Below are 18,322 nucleotides of genomic sequence, written 5' to 3'. Positions count from 1 at the left end.
GATTTCTTCATCGAAAGTTAAATATCACATTTGAACTTGAAGAAAGTTTGCTGCCTGCCTCTAGAGCATATACGAATATAAAGCAGCCATTTGTCAGCAAGCAGCTGAAAGGCGATTTTCAGCAGGGACTGAAAACCGCTGCAGGCTGCTGGCTTCCTGGCACACCCACTAGACCTCACAGGTTTACAGTGAAAGCAAACCAATGGGAGTAGGGGTTGGGGGATAAGATGGGCAAAAATCAGAGCAGAGGCTGAAGTGTGAATGAGGTTGAGCCACCAAAAGGGGCTTGTATGTGAAGAGCACAGTGCTCCGAAAGAGAAGAAGAAGAAAACTTGGATGCCAAACACAATGGCTAGGAGCAAATATCTCATGCGAACACTTTTTTGGGGAAAAAAAAAAAAAAAGTGGTGTTCAATAAGCATATTTAGAGTTCAGAAAAAAAGTGATTTATCTTCTCTGTATCTATAACTATAGGGGTACTGAAGGTAACTTTGGGGAAAGTATTATAGTTTAAGCTGTATTACCTGGTGCACTATTACAGATATCTTTTAACCAGAACCATTAACAGTGACAGTCAGTGTATAGAAAATCACCTTTAAGCTCGGCAGAATTCTGAAGCGCTGTGTGCTCTTATTAACTAGATGTTTAAATATTCCCTATATAGTATTGAGTGGACCTTTTAAAAAATGTCTTTTGCAACATCTTTGAAAGCGAAAGTTTTAACATATGATACTCTTTTTTTTTGAGATGGAGTCTCGCTCTGTTGCCCAGGCTGAGTGCAATGGCTGTATCTCAGTTCACTGCAACCTCTGCCTCCCAGGCTCAAGCAATTCTCCTGCCTCAGCCTCCTGAGGTGATTACAGGCGCCAACCACCATGCCCAGCTAATTTTTTGTATTTTTAGTAAAGACAGGGTTTCAGTGTGTTAGCCAGGATGGTCTTGATCTCCTGACCTTGTGATGCACCCACCTTGGCCTCCCGAAGTGCTAGGATTACAGGCATGAGCCACTGTGCCCAGCTGACATACGATAATCAGAGTACATGTTTATTCCCAAATATTCTATTCTGTCTTTGGGTATAGCATGCAACAGAGTTTACTTCTGTTTAGCAGATCAAGAGGTGGGGTTTTGGCAGGCTAAATGATTTGTCCGGGGACAACCGATGTGTCATTGTAGAGATAAAACAGAACTAGGCTGCATTCCACCAGCTTCTGGCCTGTATAACAGTTTTGAGAAATTTCCAATCATTTTAGGAAAACAAGGTACTTAGAAATTTATAAAGAGTTTCATAATAAAAGAAAATCACTTATTTTGGAAATCATAAAATTAATCATTCTGCAGCATTTAAGAAGCGCTTTGATGTGTTCTGGTAATTAGTATTTACTGCCAGACGAATGTCTCTTGGGCATTTTAATTAATGGGTAGCTTGGCCAAATGAGCTTCTGATGGTAAACCTTCATAAGAGTTATTTTTATGTTTCTCAAGAATAGCTGTCCTTCAAAGCTCTTTAATTAGACAAGGTTTAGCAACTAAAACATATAATTAGAATAATTAGGCCTTGAGTTAAGAGAAATAGGGGGTCAGAGGAGCAGGTACTGTTAGAAAATGGCCTCTTAAAACATAGCGTTCTACCTCTGATGGATGGCCAGTTCTTTCACAGCTTCTACCTCTGATGGATGGCCAGTTCTTTCACAGCTTCTGTTAACTTACTCTCCCTAGTTGGGACTTCCTGTTGTTTAAAATTCATAGCAGACCTCACCAGAAGCCTAAACACACCTAAGTGGGAGCTTACTTATCCCCACCTCTGACCTCCCAGGGAAAGCTTGATTCTAGTCCTTTTAACTGCTAAGTGGAAGACTTCTTATTTTATTCCTTTTTTCTATTAAATTGGTAATCTTGCCTATAACAATGACTTGGTTTTTTTGAGGGAAATGCTTCAAAAGCCTTGTATTGTGAACAAAAATCACAATAATTCCTTTGAGGATCTTTCTTAATGATTTACATTATCTACACACAAGACATGTTCTTAAAGCGACTATAGTATTTGCATTCCAGAATGTTACATTCCCTGTGGTCGGAATGCAGTTTGAATTATTTTACAGTCTGCTCTGTAGATGGGTCGGTATCTAGCTCCTCTTCTTCAACCTGCTCCCCTGCCATTTCTGCCACAAGTGCGCAGTCTTGGCAGTTATTGCTAGTAAATATGTGCTACCCTGAAATTCCTCTTTGTGGTGAAGGAAAGATACACCTGACTGGTCCTGTGAGTGAGATGTTACCAAACAATTGTGTATTCATACCAAAAGTACTGTTGATAAATAAACAACAGTATATTTATCTATATTCCCTCATTTTTCACTTTCCTACCATCTCAGAATGCTTATGATGGCAAATAAGTCCTTTTCCCAGTTAGATCAGTTAATTAAATGACAGTGCTCATGAGACTATTAGCCATTTCTAACAGAACCACTGTATCATAGCTGACATTTCTAATCCCTTTAGCTGTCATGACCTGTCTGTGTTGTTGGTTTGATAAAGAACTGAGTCACAGATATGTATGTCGTTGGTTTGGTCTAAACCTACTGCCATTATTGGAAAGTTCTTAAAGAACCTACTAATCCATCAAATCATTTTTGAATATTGAAGATAGCCTGCTTTATAGTATTATAGATTTTATAACATGTAAATTCTTTTGATATACCTTAGTTAACAACATGGCCAATGAAATGATTTTATTTAAGTTGTTAGAAACTTCACTTGGTTTTTGATTGATGCTATCTGCAAAAATTAACATTCTTTAAGAACCATTTGGTAAGCCCCATAAATGCAGATATAAAGATGTAAGTATATCACTATGCGCTCCAGAGAACAGTGACTGAGTGTGTTTTTATGTCAAATGGAAGAACTTTGAGAAAGCAGAAGAGATAGTAACCTAAACAGAGTGCTCTATCCAGCCCCTTAGCAGTGACTAATTTCTGTCCACTCTTTCCTTAAATGATTGAATATTGGGGCCTTGCTTTTTTATCTCCCCTTTAACACAGGAAATATTTCTGATGCTTACCTTCATGTGTGTGTTTGCTCATGTCTGTAATCTTCTGCAGTGGGGATATGAAAAGAAAGGTATTTAGTTCTATGATCCTTGAAAAACACCTTATAATCCTTAGAACTCTCTTTTCCAAATGAAGTACAAGTGTGTTCTTATGCATGCTTTTGTGTAACGAGATTGATACTTAAAATAGTTTAGATATTTATTACTAGTAAATTTTTATAGATGCAAACCAGGACTATTAATGTGGTGTTCTCTCTTTGTTCATTTTGCTTCTTTAACTCATTCATTTGAGAGGGCCCCTTGTAGCCTTCCTTAAAAGTCTACCTTTTGAAATTACACAAGTGTCCAGAATGAAAACTGACTGTATTCTTCTTCAACACAGACCACCTGGTGGCCCATGGTAGAATGGCAGAAAAGGAGGCACGTCGGAAATTCAAACAGATCGTCACAGCTGTCTATTTTTGTCACTGTCGGAACATTGTTCATCGTGATTTAAAAGCTGAAAATTTACTTCTGGATGCCAATCTGAATATCAAAATAGCAGGTGAGAACTGTACTGAGGTTGCAAGATAGAGACAAAGGAGCTTTTCCTTTAGAGCTCTTAAAGCGAGGGATTATCTATTTCCATCTCTTCAAGAAAGAACTATTGTGAAAGTAAATTTAAGATTTACAAAACTAGCCTGAAAATTGATAAACTTTAAAAGTATTTTTTTTTTCCCCAAGACTGAGTCTTGTCACTCAGGCTGGAGTGCAGTGGTACAGTCTCAACTCACTGCAACCTCCATCTCCTGGGTTCAAGTGATTCTCCTGCCTCAGCCTCCCAAGTAGCTGGGATTACAGGTGCGTATCACTACACCTGGCTAATTTTTATATTTTTAGTAGAGATGGGGCTTCGCCATGTTGGCCAGGCTGGTCTCAAACTCCTGTCCTCAAGTGATCCACCTGCCTTGGCCTCCCAAAGTGCTCGGATTACAGGCGTGAGCCACCGCACCCGGCCCATTTATTTTTAATGTGGTATCAGCTGGAACTAGGCTGGGGAGAAAGAAAGGAAAGGGTAATGTTTAAAATACTATTACTTTGGTTAACAGGTCCTTTTTTAAATAATAAGAAATAAAATAATAAAATAGAAAGGAAAACTGCTAAAATTGTATACCCTCCTCTCACCTTCACTTGAGAAGGTTGATTTATGTATTTATGTCACTGTTGACACAGAGAATACTTTTTTCTTTTTCTTTTTTTTTTTTTTGAGACAGTGTCTCACTCTGTTGCCAGGCTGGGGTACAGTGGTACAATCTCGGCTCACTGCAACCTCCGACTCCCTGGTTCAACGTATTCTCCTGCCTCAGCCTCCCGAGTAGCTGGGATTATGGGCATATGCCACTACACCTGGCTAATTTTTATATTTTTAGTAGAGACAAGGTTTCACCATGTAGGCCAGAATGGTCTTGATCTCCTGACCTCGCTATCCACCCACCTCAGCCTCCCAAAGTGCTGGGATTTACAGGTGTGAGCCACCGCGCCCAGCCCAGAGCATACTTATTCTAAAGGCTGTAATTTTGTGGTAATTTAGGAAAAATAGATCTTATAGTGGCTTATAGGCAGTCCAGCTTTTTGTCTTCTCAAATTCTACTATTCTGCTTATCTGATAGTGCCTAAAAAGCACTTTTCACTGCCTCAGTCTGCTCATGGTTAATTTTAGTAAACTGTCAGCATTTTGCCTAATGAATACAAACTCACCATTTACTGATAGAAGTAAGTGACTGAAATATATATAGAAACTGTAAATATGAAAGTAAGCCATTTATGTTTGCTGACACTTTCCGGTATTGCATTGTGTATCCCCTGTCTCCCAGATTAAAGGAAGGCCATCTCGTATAGAAAATTGAAATAGAGCTAGAATGTCATTGTCTTGAAAATGCCAGGTATAAAGCAGTTCTAGGATTTTCTTCCTTAGTAGAGGTGGGATTTGAGAGTTCAGATTTTTATTATAGGTCAAAGTTACCTAAGGGTACCTTTCCAGGGTCATGATTCTTCTGACAGTTGCTTTTGTGTAGATAAGCCCCTTCACTTTCATATCCTAGAGCTTCATCTAGCTTTTTACTTATCTGAAGCTGATGGCTACACTTTTGTTTAGAAGTTTTGCATCATTTATGAGTTCTTTGAGTCCTGCACTAGCTTATTACAGGGTACACAGGAATTAAAGGCTTTCTTTATCTTACATAAAATCATGTTTTTCCTTTGTCCTCATGTCTTTTATTTTCCCCAAAGCTCTCTAGATGCTAGTAGTTCCTACAGAGGTGTGTCCATGGAAAGGCCGGGCAATTTCAATCCTTCTTTTGTAATTATTTGTTGTAGCTTCAATTAAATTAATAGTAATAATACCTACTAAACTTCACAACTGTAATAAAATATTGATTAATGTCTTATTATTACTATAACAAATTACCACAAACTTAGTGATTTGAAATTGTTAGCCTGTAGTTCTGGAGGTCAGAAGTCCAAGCTGAGTTTCATAGGGTGAAAATGAAGACAGCAGCAGGGGCTGTTCCTCCTGGAGGCTCTGAAGGGAAAATGTGTCCTTGCCTTTTTCAGCTTCTGGAGGTCACCTGCATTCTTTGACTCAGCCCCTTCCTTCCGTCACTCCAATCTATGACTTCCATCGTCATATCTCCTATCCCTAATTCTGACCCTCCTGCTTCCTTCTTGCAAGGACCCTGTGATTACATTGGATTGTCTCAGATAATCCAGGTTCATCTCTTGCCCACCCCCACCATTTTTGTTTTTTTTTTTTTTTTTTTTTGAGACGGAGTTTTGCTCTTGTTACCCAGGCTGGAGTGCAATGGCACGATCTCGGCTCACCGCAACCTCCGCATCCTGGGTTCAGGCAATTCTCCTGCCTCAGCCTCCTGAGTAGCTGGGATTACAGGCTTGTGCCACCATGCCCAGCTAATTTTTTGTATTTTTAGTAGAGACGGGGTTTCACCATATTGACCAGGATGGTCTCGATCTCTTGACCTCGTGATCCACCTGCCTCGGCCTCCCAAAGTGCTGGGATTATAGGCATGAGCCACCACGCCCGGCTTGTTTTTGTTTTTGAGACAGGATCTCATTCTGTCGCCCAGGCAGGAGGGCAGTGGCATGATCTCGGCTCATTGCAACCTCAGCCTCCTAAGTTCTGAGACTACAGGTGTGCACTACTATGCCCAGCTAATTTTTGTATTTTTAGTAGAAACAGGGTTATACCATGTTGCTCACACTGGTCTCAAACTCCTGGCCTCAAGCAATCCTCCCACCTTGGCCTCCCAATGTGCTTGGGATTACAGGCATGAGCCACTGCGCCCAGCCTCATCTATCTCCCCATTTTAAGATCCTTAATTTAATCATGTTAATACAATCCTTTTTACCATGTATGGTAGCACACTCACAAGTATGGGGGATTGGGATATAGATGTATTTGGGGGGCCATTATTCAGCGTGACACAGATACCATTGTAAGGCTCTTTGATTATTGATTAGGGTAGTGAGTTAAAAGAAGGCCCTCTTTATATTGTCTAGTTTTATTCTCCCTCTGCTGACACAAGGTTAACAATTTTCTTAATGCTCCCTTGGTTCTTGATTTTGAATTTAGGATCATTTTGATTTAGTTAAGGAAATTACTTTCTTTTTTTTTTTGAGATGGAGCCTTGCACTGTTGTCCAGCCTGGAGTGCAGTGGCTCAATCTCCACTCATTGCAACCTCCGCCTTCCAGGTTCAAGGGATTCTTCTGCCTCAGCCTCCTGAGTAGCTGGGATTACAGGCACCTGCCACCACTCCCGGCTAATTTTTTGTACTTTTAGTAGAGACGGGGTTTCACTATGTTTGCCAGGCTGGTCTTCAACTTTTCACCTCATTATCCACCCACCTCGGCCTCCCAAAGTGCTGGGATCAGGTGTGAGCCACCGCACCATAGGCCATTAAGGAAATGCCGTTAATGGAATGCAGCATAGGCTGTTAAGGAAATTTCTATATCCTTTAGTTTTTACATTGAGAAACTCAGAGTAAAAACAGAGATTATTGATCATTGAAATTGGAAACTCTACTGACATATTTGGGTAAAGATTTTTAAAGGCTTTTCTTAGTTAATAGTTAAAACAAATTCAAGGGGTCACAGTGAGAGTGTCTACCTGCTGATACATAATTACAGACTCCTGGGGTGCTGGCAGCCAGCCTTGGGCTCTCTCTGTGTTAACACATATACTTCGGCAAGATTTTTAAGTTCATTAACCCAAAATGTACACTTTTATTATTTAAGAGCACCTCTAGTTTTGTGGCCTGCTACAATACCTAACATTAGCTTTGCTTATGCATTCTTTCTCTTACCTGCCATCATTACTCAGTTTCTCAGTCATTGCCTGAACCTCCTTTCTTGCACATAAATTAAATTGAATCCTCATTCTCACCTGCCAGTTCTTTTTTGAACTTAATGGACTAGTGGGAGAAATGCTTCTAGTTACAGCCAACTAGAGCATGACTAATTTTGGAGAGGAAGGTTGGATGTTTTTGACAGGATAAGGTCAGATAGGTAACGAAATCAACTTTAATTCTAAAAGCCAAAAGTAACTTTCAGATTTTTGATCTTTTCAGTGGCTTCCATTTTGATAACATATTTTAAATCTCATTAAGAAGAAACTACTATATATGAAAGAAACATGTAAGAGAGAAAAATATTTTTTTGGTTTTATCTTAAGAAGTTAGTCTTGGCTGGGCACAGTGGCTCACGCCTGTAATCCCAGCACTTTGGAAGGCCAACTCGGGCAGATCCCCTGAGGTCAGGAGTTCAAAACCAGCCTTGCCAACATGGTGAAACCCTGTCTCTACAAAAGTACAAAAAGTAGCTGGGCATGATGGTGGATGCTTGTAATCCCAGCTACTTGGGAGGCTGAGGTGGAAGAACCACTTGAACCTGGGAGGTGGAGGTTGCAGTGAGCCGAGATTGTGCCATTGCACTCCAGCCTGTGCCAGAGAGTGAGACTCCATCTCAAAAAAAAAAAAAAAGAAGTTAGTCTTAAGCAGCCCATCTTTAAAATAATCATATATGCTGCGGTAGCAAAATAACTTGGAACTAATAAAATTCAGATTAGAAAGTGTCAAAGATTCATGTTTTCTTTATGCCATTGTTTGCCTAAGTGGTTTTAATGAAAATACGCATCCAATTCAATGTAGAAGATGAATAAATTGGTCTGTGAATATTTTTGTTTACATTAATTTATTTTTACTTTTGTATTAATTAATGTGGCGATTTACATTTGATACCATTTATTTGTTTGTTTGTTTTGTAGAGACAGAATCTCACTATGTTGCCTAGGCTGGTCTCAAACTCCTGGCCTCAAGCAATCCTCCTGCCTTGGCCTCCCAAAATTCTAGGATTATAGGTGTGAGCCACCGTGCCTGCCCTTTCCCCTCTGTTTTTTAAGAGACTGGGTCACCTTCTCTTGCCTAGGCTGGAATGCAGTGGCATAACCATGGCTCACTGCAACCTCAACCTCCTGGGCTCAAGTGATCCTCCTACCTCAGCCTCCCAAGTAGCTGGGACTACAGGCATGTCCCACTATACCTGGCTAATTTTAAAAAATTTTTGTAGAGATGGAGTGTCACTGTATTGCCAAGGCTAGTCTCAAACTCTTGGCCTCAACCATTCCTCCCTCCTCAGCCTCCCAAAGTGTTAGGCTTACAGTCATGAGCCACCATGCCTGGCCTCCATTTGGTATTTCAAATACTGTAAAAGTCTAGCTATCACAACTGTCCATACTAGTTCTCTTCAAGAGAATATGTGTTCCCTGGATAGATATTAGTTATAGGTATTATAAGTTATAATTATAGTATAAGTTATATCTTCAGTTATAAATATTATAAGATTCAGCAGATGGTGGCCTGCATCTGTAGTCCCAGCTACTTGAGATCGAGGAGTCTCACTTGGACTCAGGAGTTTGAGTCTAGCCTCATAGTGATGCCTTCTCTACTGAAAAAAAGAAGGATTCAACCATTATTCCATTGTTTATGATTTTTGTGCTTAATTCTTATTTATGAATTTTTGTTCTTGTTCTATTTCTGGAGAGAATAAAGCCCAAGCGAATAACTCTGTTTTCTTTCTGGTTTTAGAATTATTAACAACAAATCTGTGTTCTTAATGGCAGTAGCAAACCTGTCTTGTGTAGAATTTTAAAAAGATGTTTCTATCATTAGTAATACAGAAGAAGCCTCGATCATTTTCAGAATATAGAATTTTATGACAAGGAGAGGTGACTCATGACTGTAATCTCAGCACTTTGGGAAGCCAAAGTGGGAAGATCACTTGAGGCCAGGAGTTTGAGACCTGGGGCAACATAGTAAGATTCCATCTCTTTTTTATTAAGAAGACAAAAGAAAAAAAAAGAATTTTATTTCTATTGGCCGTTACCAAGTCTAGAACTAAGAATTTGTGGAGGTAATCTGGAATCTTATCTGTTAACGAAGTCTCCTTCCATAATGGCACAGAAGAGAAAAAAGTGTGAAACATGACTCCAGCCCCAGAGAATTGAGGCTATTTGGGCAGCAAGCATCTAGATCTTTGAAAAGTTAGAACACCAAAATTATGCTTTGCAGATATATAATGTAGTTCACAAAGCATTTTTACATATATCACTTAATTTTATTATTTGGCATGCAAATACAGCTTATTAAAAAACATTAAAAACCTCTTCATTTTCTGGCACATTTAACTCTCCAAAACCTCTGAATTTCTTATAAAGAGCACACAATCAAGGTATAGAGAATCCCAATGCCAGGAAAAGAATAGGATTCTTGGATTCTGACTTTTAACTTTTCTTGCCTGAGATGTGTAAGGATCTGCAGAGGAGCAGGTGAAGGACTGGGGAGGCACAGCACAGCTCTCACAGCATGGAGCCAGCATCACTGGATGGTAGCATCCTTATCAGCCACCAAATTATAGTTGGATACTATAGAAGCAATGTTATGAGGCACGTCATGACTCATTATCACATTAATTATACAGTCTAATTAGCATACGAGTTCGGAGGATGACAGAGCTACTTTAGTTTGTAAGATTGCACTAGTTCCACAAGGACTGTAAGCACATCCTGTTTATTGTCACACTCCCACTGGGCTTGTACATGCCTGTTCTGTAGCAGATGCTCCCCAGTTTTGTGGAACTGAAGTTCAGGCAGTACTGATGAGAACAGAAATATTCTATTGAGGGCATGTCATTTGAGATGCGTCCATTTCATGTGATTGGGTGATCAGGTGTTGAGCAGAGAATTCCAGGAAGTGTTAATAAGGCGCCTGTCAGTTGCAGACACTGATCTAGGTACGGGGGTACAGCAGCCAATAAAGTAGCCCCTTGGAACTAACATTCTAATGGGGAGAAGTAGACAGTAAGCACAAATAAGCTCTCATAGGGCTGTGACAAAGATAAACTCTAGTAATGTGGCAGAATGATTTGTGTGAGAGGTACTGCTTTTAACCAGGATCTTCAAAACCTTCCATGCAGAAAGAAGAACAATGCAAAGGCCCAAGAGAGATGAATTCAACATGGAAGAAAGGTGTAGAAGAAAGTCCAGGAGACTGGAGATAATAAAACAGGGAGTGGAAGAAATTGGGGTGCAAGAGATGGCAAAGGCCAGTTGCATGCGGTTAGGATGCGGGATTTCATTTAGGTTCCAGTGGGCACTGAATTGGAGCAGTATGGGCAGCAATAGAATGTGCAAGATCTATTTGAAAGAAAAAGGCGAGCAGCTCAGTGGAAGGGTAGGCTAAAGTAGCGGAGTCTCCCCTAGAAGGCAGGCGAGGCAGATGTTTAGACTAGATTAAAATAATTTCAGTATAAGGCTTAATTAATCCAACTCAGTATGGAGAAGACAGAAAGCTAGAAGCTGAGGGAAGGGAAGAGACTCCTGGCAACAGGAAGGCCAGTTAAAGGCTGTGAAATGGTAAAATCCCGCATGAAGGTTATGGTGGCAGTAGACATGGAAAGGAAAAAAACAGCAACGAATTCAAGAGAGAAAGCAAGCGAGAATTTCTAGGACCAGATAACCAATCATATATCTTGGCCAGGAAGAGGGAATTTCTAGTCAAATATAGGTTTAGAATTAAAAAAATGAAATTTTCTTACTGATGGATTATATTAAGCTGTCAAAAAATATGGTGTTTTAAAAATGGTTGATGTATTGCTATTTGAGAGTAATTTTAATGTCCTTGTCCCTAAAGATTAAGTAGCAAGGTGTCTCTATTTAAAATAGACTGCCTAAGAAAAAACTGGGATGTAGCTGGCTTACTCCCTGAAGAAAAGTTCTTTCAAATACTCAGATGTTATGAGAATGTTTTGAAACTTGTGGAGACATTTTTTTTTAAACCTAAGGAAGTTGGAAACTTTTCTCTTTAAATGTCGACTCCCAGAATGGTCTCCATGAGATAGTTTCCACTCCTGTGTTATTGTTTTAGTTGGCAATCAGTAGACAGCAAAGATCAGAAATGCGACTATAGAAAAGCCAATCTTTGGAAAGAATTTTCAGAGCATGGATTTAAGGTACTATGGAAAATTTTGACCTTAATGCAGTGAGAGCTAGACTATTTTTTTTCATTAGTGAAAAATTAAAACATTTCCTAACTCAAGTGACATTTTACCCTTAGTATGAATATACTGAGATACTATCATATAGAAAAGAAAGGTTGGAAACCTTGGATTCTTGAGTACCCTTCCACAGTGCGATGACTGACTGTGTCTGACTGATCACAGGGAGTAGTTATTTAATACGAGTTATAGCAATCCAAATTTTATTTCATAATTCTAATGCCCTTTTTTAAGGCTGTCATTCATTGTACCTCCCAGGTTGACATGTCCAATAAATTGAGATCAGAGAGGCCTTTGTGTTTGTCCTGAATTCAGGTCATAATAGAGTCTAGGAATTTTACCAGCTAAACCCGTGTTCTCGCCCTGAAATGGCATATGACCATTACCAGGAAGCTGCTAAGTAACCTTCCTGCATGTTGACCCTTGGGGAAATAAAATTTGAACTATACCTCTCTGGAATCCTATTCCTGAGACTAGAACTTCACAAATTTGTATTCTACTTCATGTCATATCTATATTTTAAAAATATTAATATTATTGTTTAACCCACAAAAATAGTTGATGTTCTGGGAAGGTGCACTCTATTAGCCTATGGTTTCACGTAACTCTTGGAACACGGAAACATGCACCCGAGGCTGTGTAAACAGAGACCAGCCTGAGAAGCTGAGAATCAAGATTTGATGCCCACCCATAGATTCTTCTTACTCACACTTCTAGTTTGCGCACAGTGACTTCTCTATTACTTTTCCTCAGCCTCAAGGATTTTCATCCATTGCCTGTTAATTGCACATCACTTATTTTGGGGATAATTAGGAAAAGAGGAAATGAGAGGTTGAGAATAGAAAAGGGGAGAGAAGCAAAGGGCAGAAAAGAAATGGAAGCTTTTGTTTTGAGGCCCTGTGGGGGTTGAGGGTGAAAAAAAAGAGTGTTGGAGAAGAAGGGTGAGCCTGAAAGCTTGCCTCCTCGCTCTACAGGGAAAGGGAGTTGAGCTGAGTGTTAAGAGCGGGATGGCACACGCTTCTAACCTACCAAAGCATCTTCACATTTCAAACTCCTCTTTGTCTCTGAGACTGTGTTGGGCACAGCATTGAATAAAAGGTGGATCAATGAGTATGTGAAGTGATGGATATGTTAATTCACCGGATTTAATCATTCCACACGCATACATGTATCGTAACATGTATGTTATACCTTGTAAATATATACAATTATAATTTGCCCATTAAAATAAAACTAAAAATATAAATAAAACATAGCAGTGATAATTAAAAGCCCAAGTTTCGTCTGAATTTGTATAATATCTAGAACAAAGAAAAATAAGCTTATCAGTATTTTATTGAAGCTGCAGAAAATGACAGCTTTGAAAAATCTCTAACAAGCAAGGTATGGTTTAAGGAAATTAGGTGCACACTTAACCCATTCGTTCGTTCATTCTTTCTCTTCCTTTCTTCCTGTCTCCTCTCCTCTCCCCTCCCCTCCCCTCCCCTTTCCTCTCCTCTCCTCTCTTCTCCTCTCATCTCCTCTCCTCTCCTCTCTGCTCCCCTGCCCTCCCCTCCGCTCCCCTCCCCTCCCTTCCCCTCCCTTCCCCTCCCCTTCTCCCTGTCTTTCTCTCTCTCTTTCTTTTTCTTTCTTTCTTTCTTCTTTCTCTCTCTCTCCTTCTTTTCTTTCTCTCTCTTTCCTCTCCCTCCCTCCCTTCCTCCCTCCCTCCTTCCCTTCCTTCCTTCCCTCCTTCCTTCCCTCCCTCCCTCCCTCTCTATCTCTCTTTCTCTCTCTCCTTCTCCCTCCTTCCCTCTTTTTCTCTTTCTTTTTTGCCTCCCCCCTCCTCTTTCCCTCCCTATCACCCAGACTGGAGTGCAGTGGTGCAGTCATAGCTCACTGTAACCTTGAACTCGTGGGCTCGGGCTCCTCCCACCTCAGCCTCCTGAGTAGCTGGTACTAACAGGTGTTTGCCCCCGTGCCTGGCTAATTTTTAAATTTTTTGTAGAGATGGGAACTTGCTTTGCTGCTCAAGCTGGTCTTGAACTTTTGAGCTCAAGGGATCTTCTCACCCTGCCTCCCTAAGCGTTGGGATTACAAGTGTGAGCCACTGTGTCCAGCCTTTTACCTGTAGTTTCTAGTTTAAGATGTTTTAGAAGAACATTGATACTCCATCCATTTAGAGTAGTATTTTACTTTTGTTGGTGGGTATAGAAACTATAAGAACTATAGAAAACTTATAGAAATTTATGGTTCTTATTGAAACTCTAAGAACTTTAATATAAGTCTGCCCAAGATCATGTTTTCTTGTGAGGATCATAAACTCCTCAAATGCAAGTTGATGTTGGGAGGACAAATCAGCCAGAGTGCTCCTTCACTTTGATTCTGAGGGAGTCTTTATTGTGTTATATAAAGTGTGTTGGAAGCCAGGTGTGGTAACACACACCTGTAGTCCCAGCTACTCAAGAGGCTGAGGTAGGAGGGTCATTTGAGCCCCAGAGGTTGAAGCTGCAATAAGCTCTTATTGCACCACTGCTCTCCAGCCTGGGTGACAAAAAAAAAAAAAAAAAAAAAAAAAAAAAATGGCCGGGCGCAGTGGCTCACGCCTATAATCCCAGAACTTTGGGAGACTGAGGTGGGTGGATCACCAGAGGTTGGGAGTTCAAGACCACCCTGACCAACATGGAGAAACCCCATCTCTACTAAATATACAAACTTAGTAGAGTGTAGGGTGTGGTGGCGCATGCCTGTAATCCCAGCTACTCTGGAGGCTGAGGCAAGAGAATCGCTTGAATCCGGGAGGTGGAGGTTGTGGTGAGCTGAGATCGCGCCATTGCACTCCAGCCTGGGCAACAAAAGCGAAACTCCATTCCAAAAAATAATAATAAAATAAAATAAAAATGTTTACTTTTTATAGGGATGAGGTCTCTCACTCTGTAGTCCAATTTGGTCTTGAACTCCTGAGCTCAAGCGATCCTCCTGCCTCAGCCTCCCAAAGTGCTAGGATTACAGACATGAGCCACTGTGCCTGACCTAAACAAATTTTTTAATGTGATATTATAGAAATTTAAAATTAAAGTGATGTCAAAAAGAGTGAGACTGACTTCTTAGGCAAGGCTTTGCAAGGTGGCAGAATATTAGTAATAAGATTCCATTCTATCAGGATCTGGTTCTCATTTATGAGTTCTGAAATATACTTTATCAGTTCTCTTAAAATCATAAGAGAGTTAGTATAATATTTATATCTGTTTCCTTAGCATCAAAGAGTCAGTTTGCTAGTGGTAGGCATGGGTATTTCATCTCATCTTTTAAAAATATCCTGATTTGTGTGATCTTTGGCTCTTCTTTGTGGAGGGGATACACAGTACATCCTTAATTTACCATCTCAAGTAGTATACAGGATCTTTCCCCAGCCAGTGATTTCTGAATCCTCAGAGATTCTCAGTGTTCCAAGAGATTAGTGTTATACAAAGTGCTACTGACTTTTCTATTTTTTTAGAAGTTAATAAATGAAATAATTGCTTAGGTCTTTCTTCCCTCCTTAAATGGAGTAGTTTGAGAGCCTCTGAGTAGAAATTGAGTCTACCTGCTGGCAGAGCACTAATGAGCATGCTTATGGCTCGATCATTCCATTTAGTACTCAGTTCAAGTAATTGATTACCATAATAGCTTTGACCAGTGTGCAGTTTTTCATTGTATTTTACTAAGTTTACGTCTGTTATGGATCACTGGATTATATAAAGTATAAGGAACACTAATGTTGAAATTCAAATTGATGAGGATAAAAATGATAATTCTGTAATGCCTTAAGACATCCTTCACCAAATTTATGAATTGTCTTCATTTGGCCACGGTTCTTACGCAGCACATCAAGTTGTGTTTCTAGGGCCTCAAAAAACAAAGTTTAAAAGTTTTACATTACATACATACACACAAAATATGTATACACCATATGTATATATATTCTATATGCACATATCCATATCTATGTATATATTATATCCAGTTTGATTTATTGGAAATAAAGACTATCTACATTCATGGTGTATTATTTGCAAAGAAGTGCTAATAAATAATGACCCTATATTTGTTACTCCATTCATTATTTTAAAACAAAGCATGAAAATAATTCATATAAACCAGTCTGGTTTTTAGGTTCAAACATGTAAGCACTCCAGATCTGAGGTCATGAAAAGTATTCATCTATTTTGTGTATTATAATCTCAGTATATTTGTGGCTTCCAGAGCCAGCCGCAGTGGTTCATGCCTGTAATCCCAGCACTTTGGGAGGCCAAGGCGGGAGGATCCCTTGAGACCAGCCTGGGCAACATAATAAGACCCCGTCTCTACCCCGCTGCTCCCCACCGAATCCCCGTCAAAAAAAAATATACACATACATATATATGTATCTATGGCTTCCTACTAAACCTGATATATCAATTTTAAATAAATACTTTTTCTTGCATAATTGAAGTAAATTAAATAATGTGGGTCACTCGTAAAATGGGAAAATATGAATTTGTCTTAATTCATAGGGAACTTTTAAATTAATTTTTAAGTAATGTACTGATGTAAAATAAAATGTCTTTTACCTAAAGTCACTTTCTTTTTCCCCTCCCCCGCTCATTCCTTCCTTCTTTCCCTCCTTCCCTCCCTCCCTCCCTCCCTCCCTTCCTTCCTCACTTCCTCCCTCCCTCTCTCCCTCTCTCCCTCCTCCTCTTTCCCTCCTTGTCTCCCAGACTGGAATGCAGTGGTGCAGTGATCATAAATCATACAAAAATGACAAAATTATTTTTAAATTTTCTGAAATTTAAAATTTTTAAATTTTTTTTCTGGGAGGTTTTTAAGTTAATACATTCCTTTGAAAGGAGTTTGTGAGTCAGAAAAGTTGGAAAATAAAAGGTAACTGTACTGATTTCTTTACATTCTAATTCAAGTATACCGTGGTTTTCTTGATCAGTTTGAGATATTCTCTGAGCTGTTGATAGAATCTTCTTCAGGAAAGCCCCTTTTCTCTGTCACATACCAATTGCCCCTCTGGAACTTTTCCTTAAAACTCATCCAGTGGTTACAATTATATAGTTAGATTTGTGCTTGTTTCATATGTATCTCTCCCACTGGACTAACTGTTACATGAGGGCAGGGACTGTGTCTGTCTTGTTCACCTTGTACTGAGAATATATTTATGGTCCATCAGAAAATTGAGGAGGGAGGCCCGGTGTAGGGAGGGATTGTAATCCCAGCACTTTGGGAAGCCCAGGTGGTGGATCACCTGAGGTCAGGAGTTTGAGACCAGCCTGGCCAACATGGTGAAACCCCATCTCTACTAAAAATACAAAAATTAGCCAGGTGTGATGGCACATGCCTGTAATCCCAGCTACTCGGGAAGCTGAGGCATGAGAATTGCTTGAACCTGAGAGACAGAGGTTGCAGTGAACTGAGATCAAGCCACTGCTCTCCAGCCTGGGTGACAGAGTGAGATTCCATCTCAAAAAAAAAAAAAAAAATTAAGGCGGGGAGTACTTTATTCCTATTGTCATATCTTCACATTACCTTTCAATTGGGTTACTTTTCAGATGTCTGCTCTCATTTGAAGTCTTTTTTTATTTCTGTTAGTTTTGATCTAAGACAGTATTTTGTTACCTGCTGCTCTTCATTTCTAGGTAACACCTTAGAGCTTCTTAAGTGACAGTCCTATCTTGTTTTCTCCAAAAGTAGGCTTCTGGTTATCAGACCATATGTCTTAGTTTTTGATTTGGAAAATGTTTTTTTGTTTTGTTTTGTTTTGGTTTTCTTAAGACAGAGTCTCACTCTGTTACCCAGGCTGGAGTGCAGTGGCCTGATCTCTACTCACGGCAACCTCTGCCTCCTGGGTTCAAGCAGTTCAAGAGAATTTGAGGGGACACTGATTCATCATAAAATTTTGTACCATGCTCACCTATCATTATTAGAAACTTAACTGATTAAATGATTAGGCTTTTATTGTTCTTATTGATACTCTTTAAAATCATGACTACGATAGTACTCATTAATGTTTTTAAGAATTCCGGTGCATACTGTTTGCATCAGTTGTACAAACTATCTCATTATAGCCCTTTCCTTTATACATCTAGTCAATACTGAGTTTGATGCAAATATCCTATATTGAGGAGGTGTTTTGGGGTTTGTATGAGAAGGGTTGGATGTTGTTATCTAGAATAAATAGAGTGGAGAAGATTGGTTTATTACCTCATTTAAAAGTTGCCAAGTTCAGCTATTCTATGTGCTAAGGTGCTTTGGGAAAAAAATATATATAAATCACTCACTGAAAATGCCAATCTAGTGCTTGTCCAAATCTCCCCCCAAATAAGCTGACTACTTGATTTTTTTTTTCTTGAAGGAATTTTCTCTTGTGTATGTATGCTAAGACTGTGAGCCGGGAGTTTTTGGCATTACTGCTCTGTTAGCTCCTGGTAAGGAAGTTCAGCCAGGGGTTGAAGTGATTACTAAATACTGAGGACTTGCCAAGATCTGTTTTAAGAGTGAACTAATATTGTGATTTCTGAGAACTTTGAAACTCATCCTTTATCACTTCCACAATTCTGAGATCCACACTCTTGACTCTTGTTTTGTTCAATTTCAAATAAAGTCTTTGGGTCACATGGTTTGGCCAGTGACATTGTATAGGAAAGGCAGATTTAGTTCCTTATTAGTGTC

At 39.6% G+C, this 18,322-nt stretch overlaps 1 protein-coding gene across 12 annotated transcripts in view; it reads left to right on the top strand.

Moving 5' to 3' along the window:
• SIK3 (SIK family kinase 3) overlaps window positions 1–18,322 on the top strand; it is a 249,269-nt gene that overhangs the window by 164,222 nt on the left and 66,725 nt on the right. For 11 of the 12 annotated variants that reach the window (XM_021671167.2, XM_021671161.2, XM_021671163.2 and 8 more), the window contains one exon: window positions 3,427–3,588. In XM_021671167.2, coding sequence (XP_021526842.2) covers window positions 3,427–3,588 — 162 coding nt within the window. Of the gene's footprint in view, window positions 1–3,426; window positions 3,589–10,570; window positions 11,941–18,322 lie in introns of those variants that run through there. The other variant, XM_064375449.1, reaches the window with a different exon arrangement.

The sequence above is a fragment of the Aotus nancymaae genome, unplaced genomic scaffold (genome assembly GCF_030222135.1).
Source record: "Aotus nancymaae isolate 86718 unplaced genomic scaffold, 86718_ANA_hifiasm-v0.15.2.pri h1tg000012l, whole genome shotgun sequence".
Classification (NCBI taxonomy): Eukaryota; Metazoa; Chordata; class Mammalia; order Primates; family Aotidae; genus Aotus; species Aotus nancymaae.
Note: the sequence above shows the minus strand (reverse complement) of the source record. Positions and strands in the feature narration are given on the sequence as shown.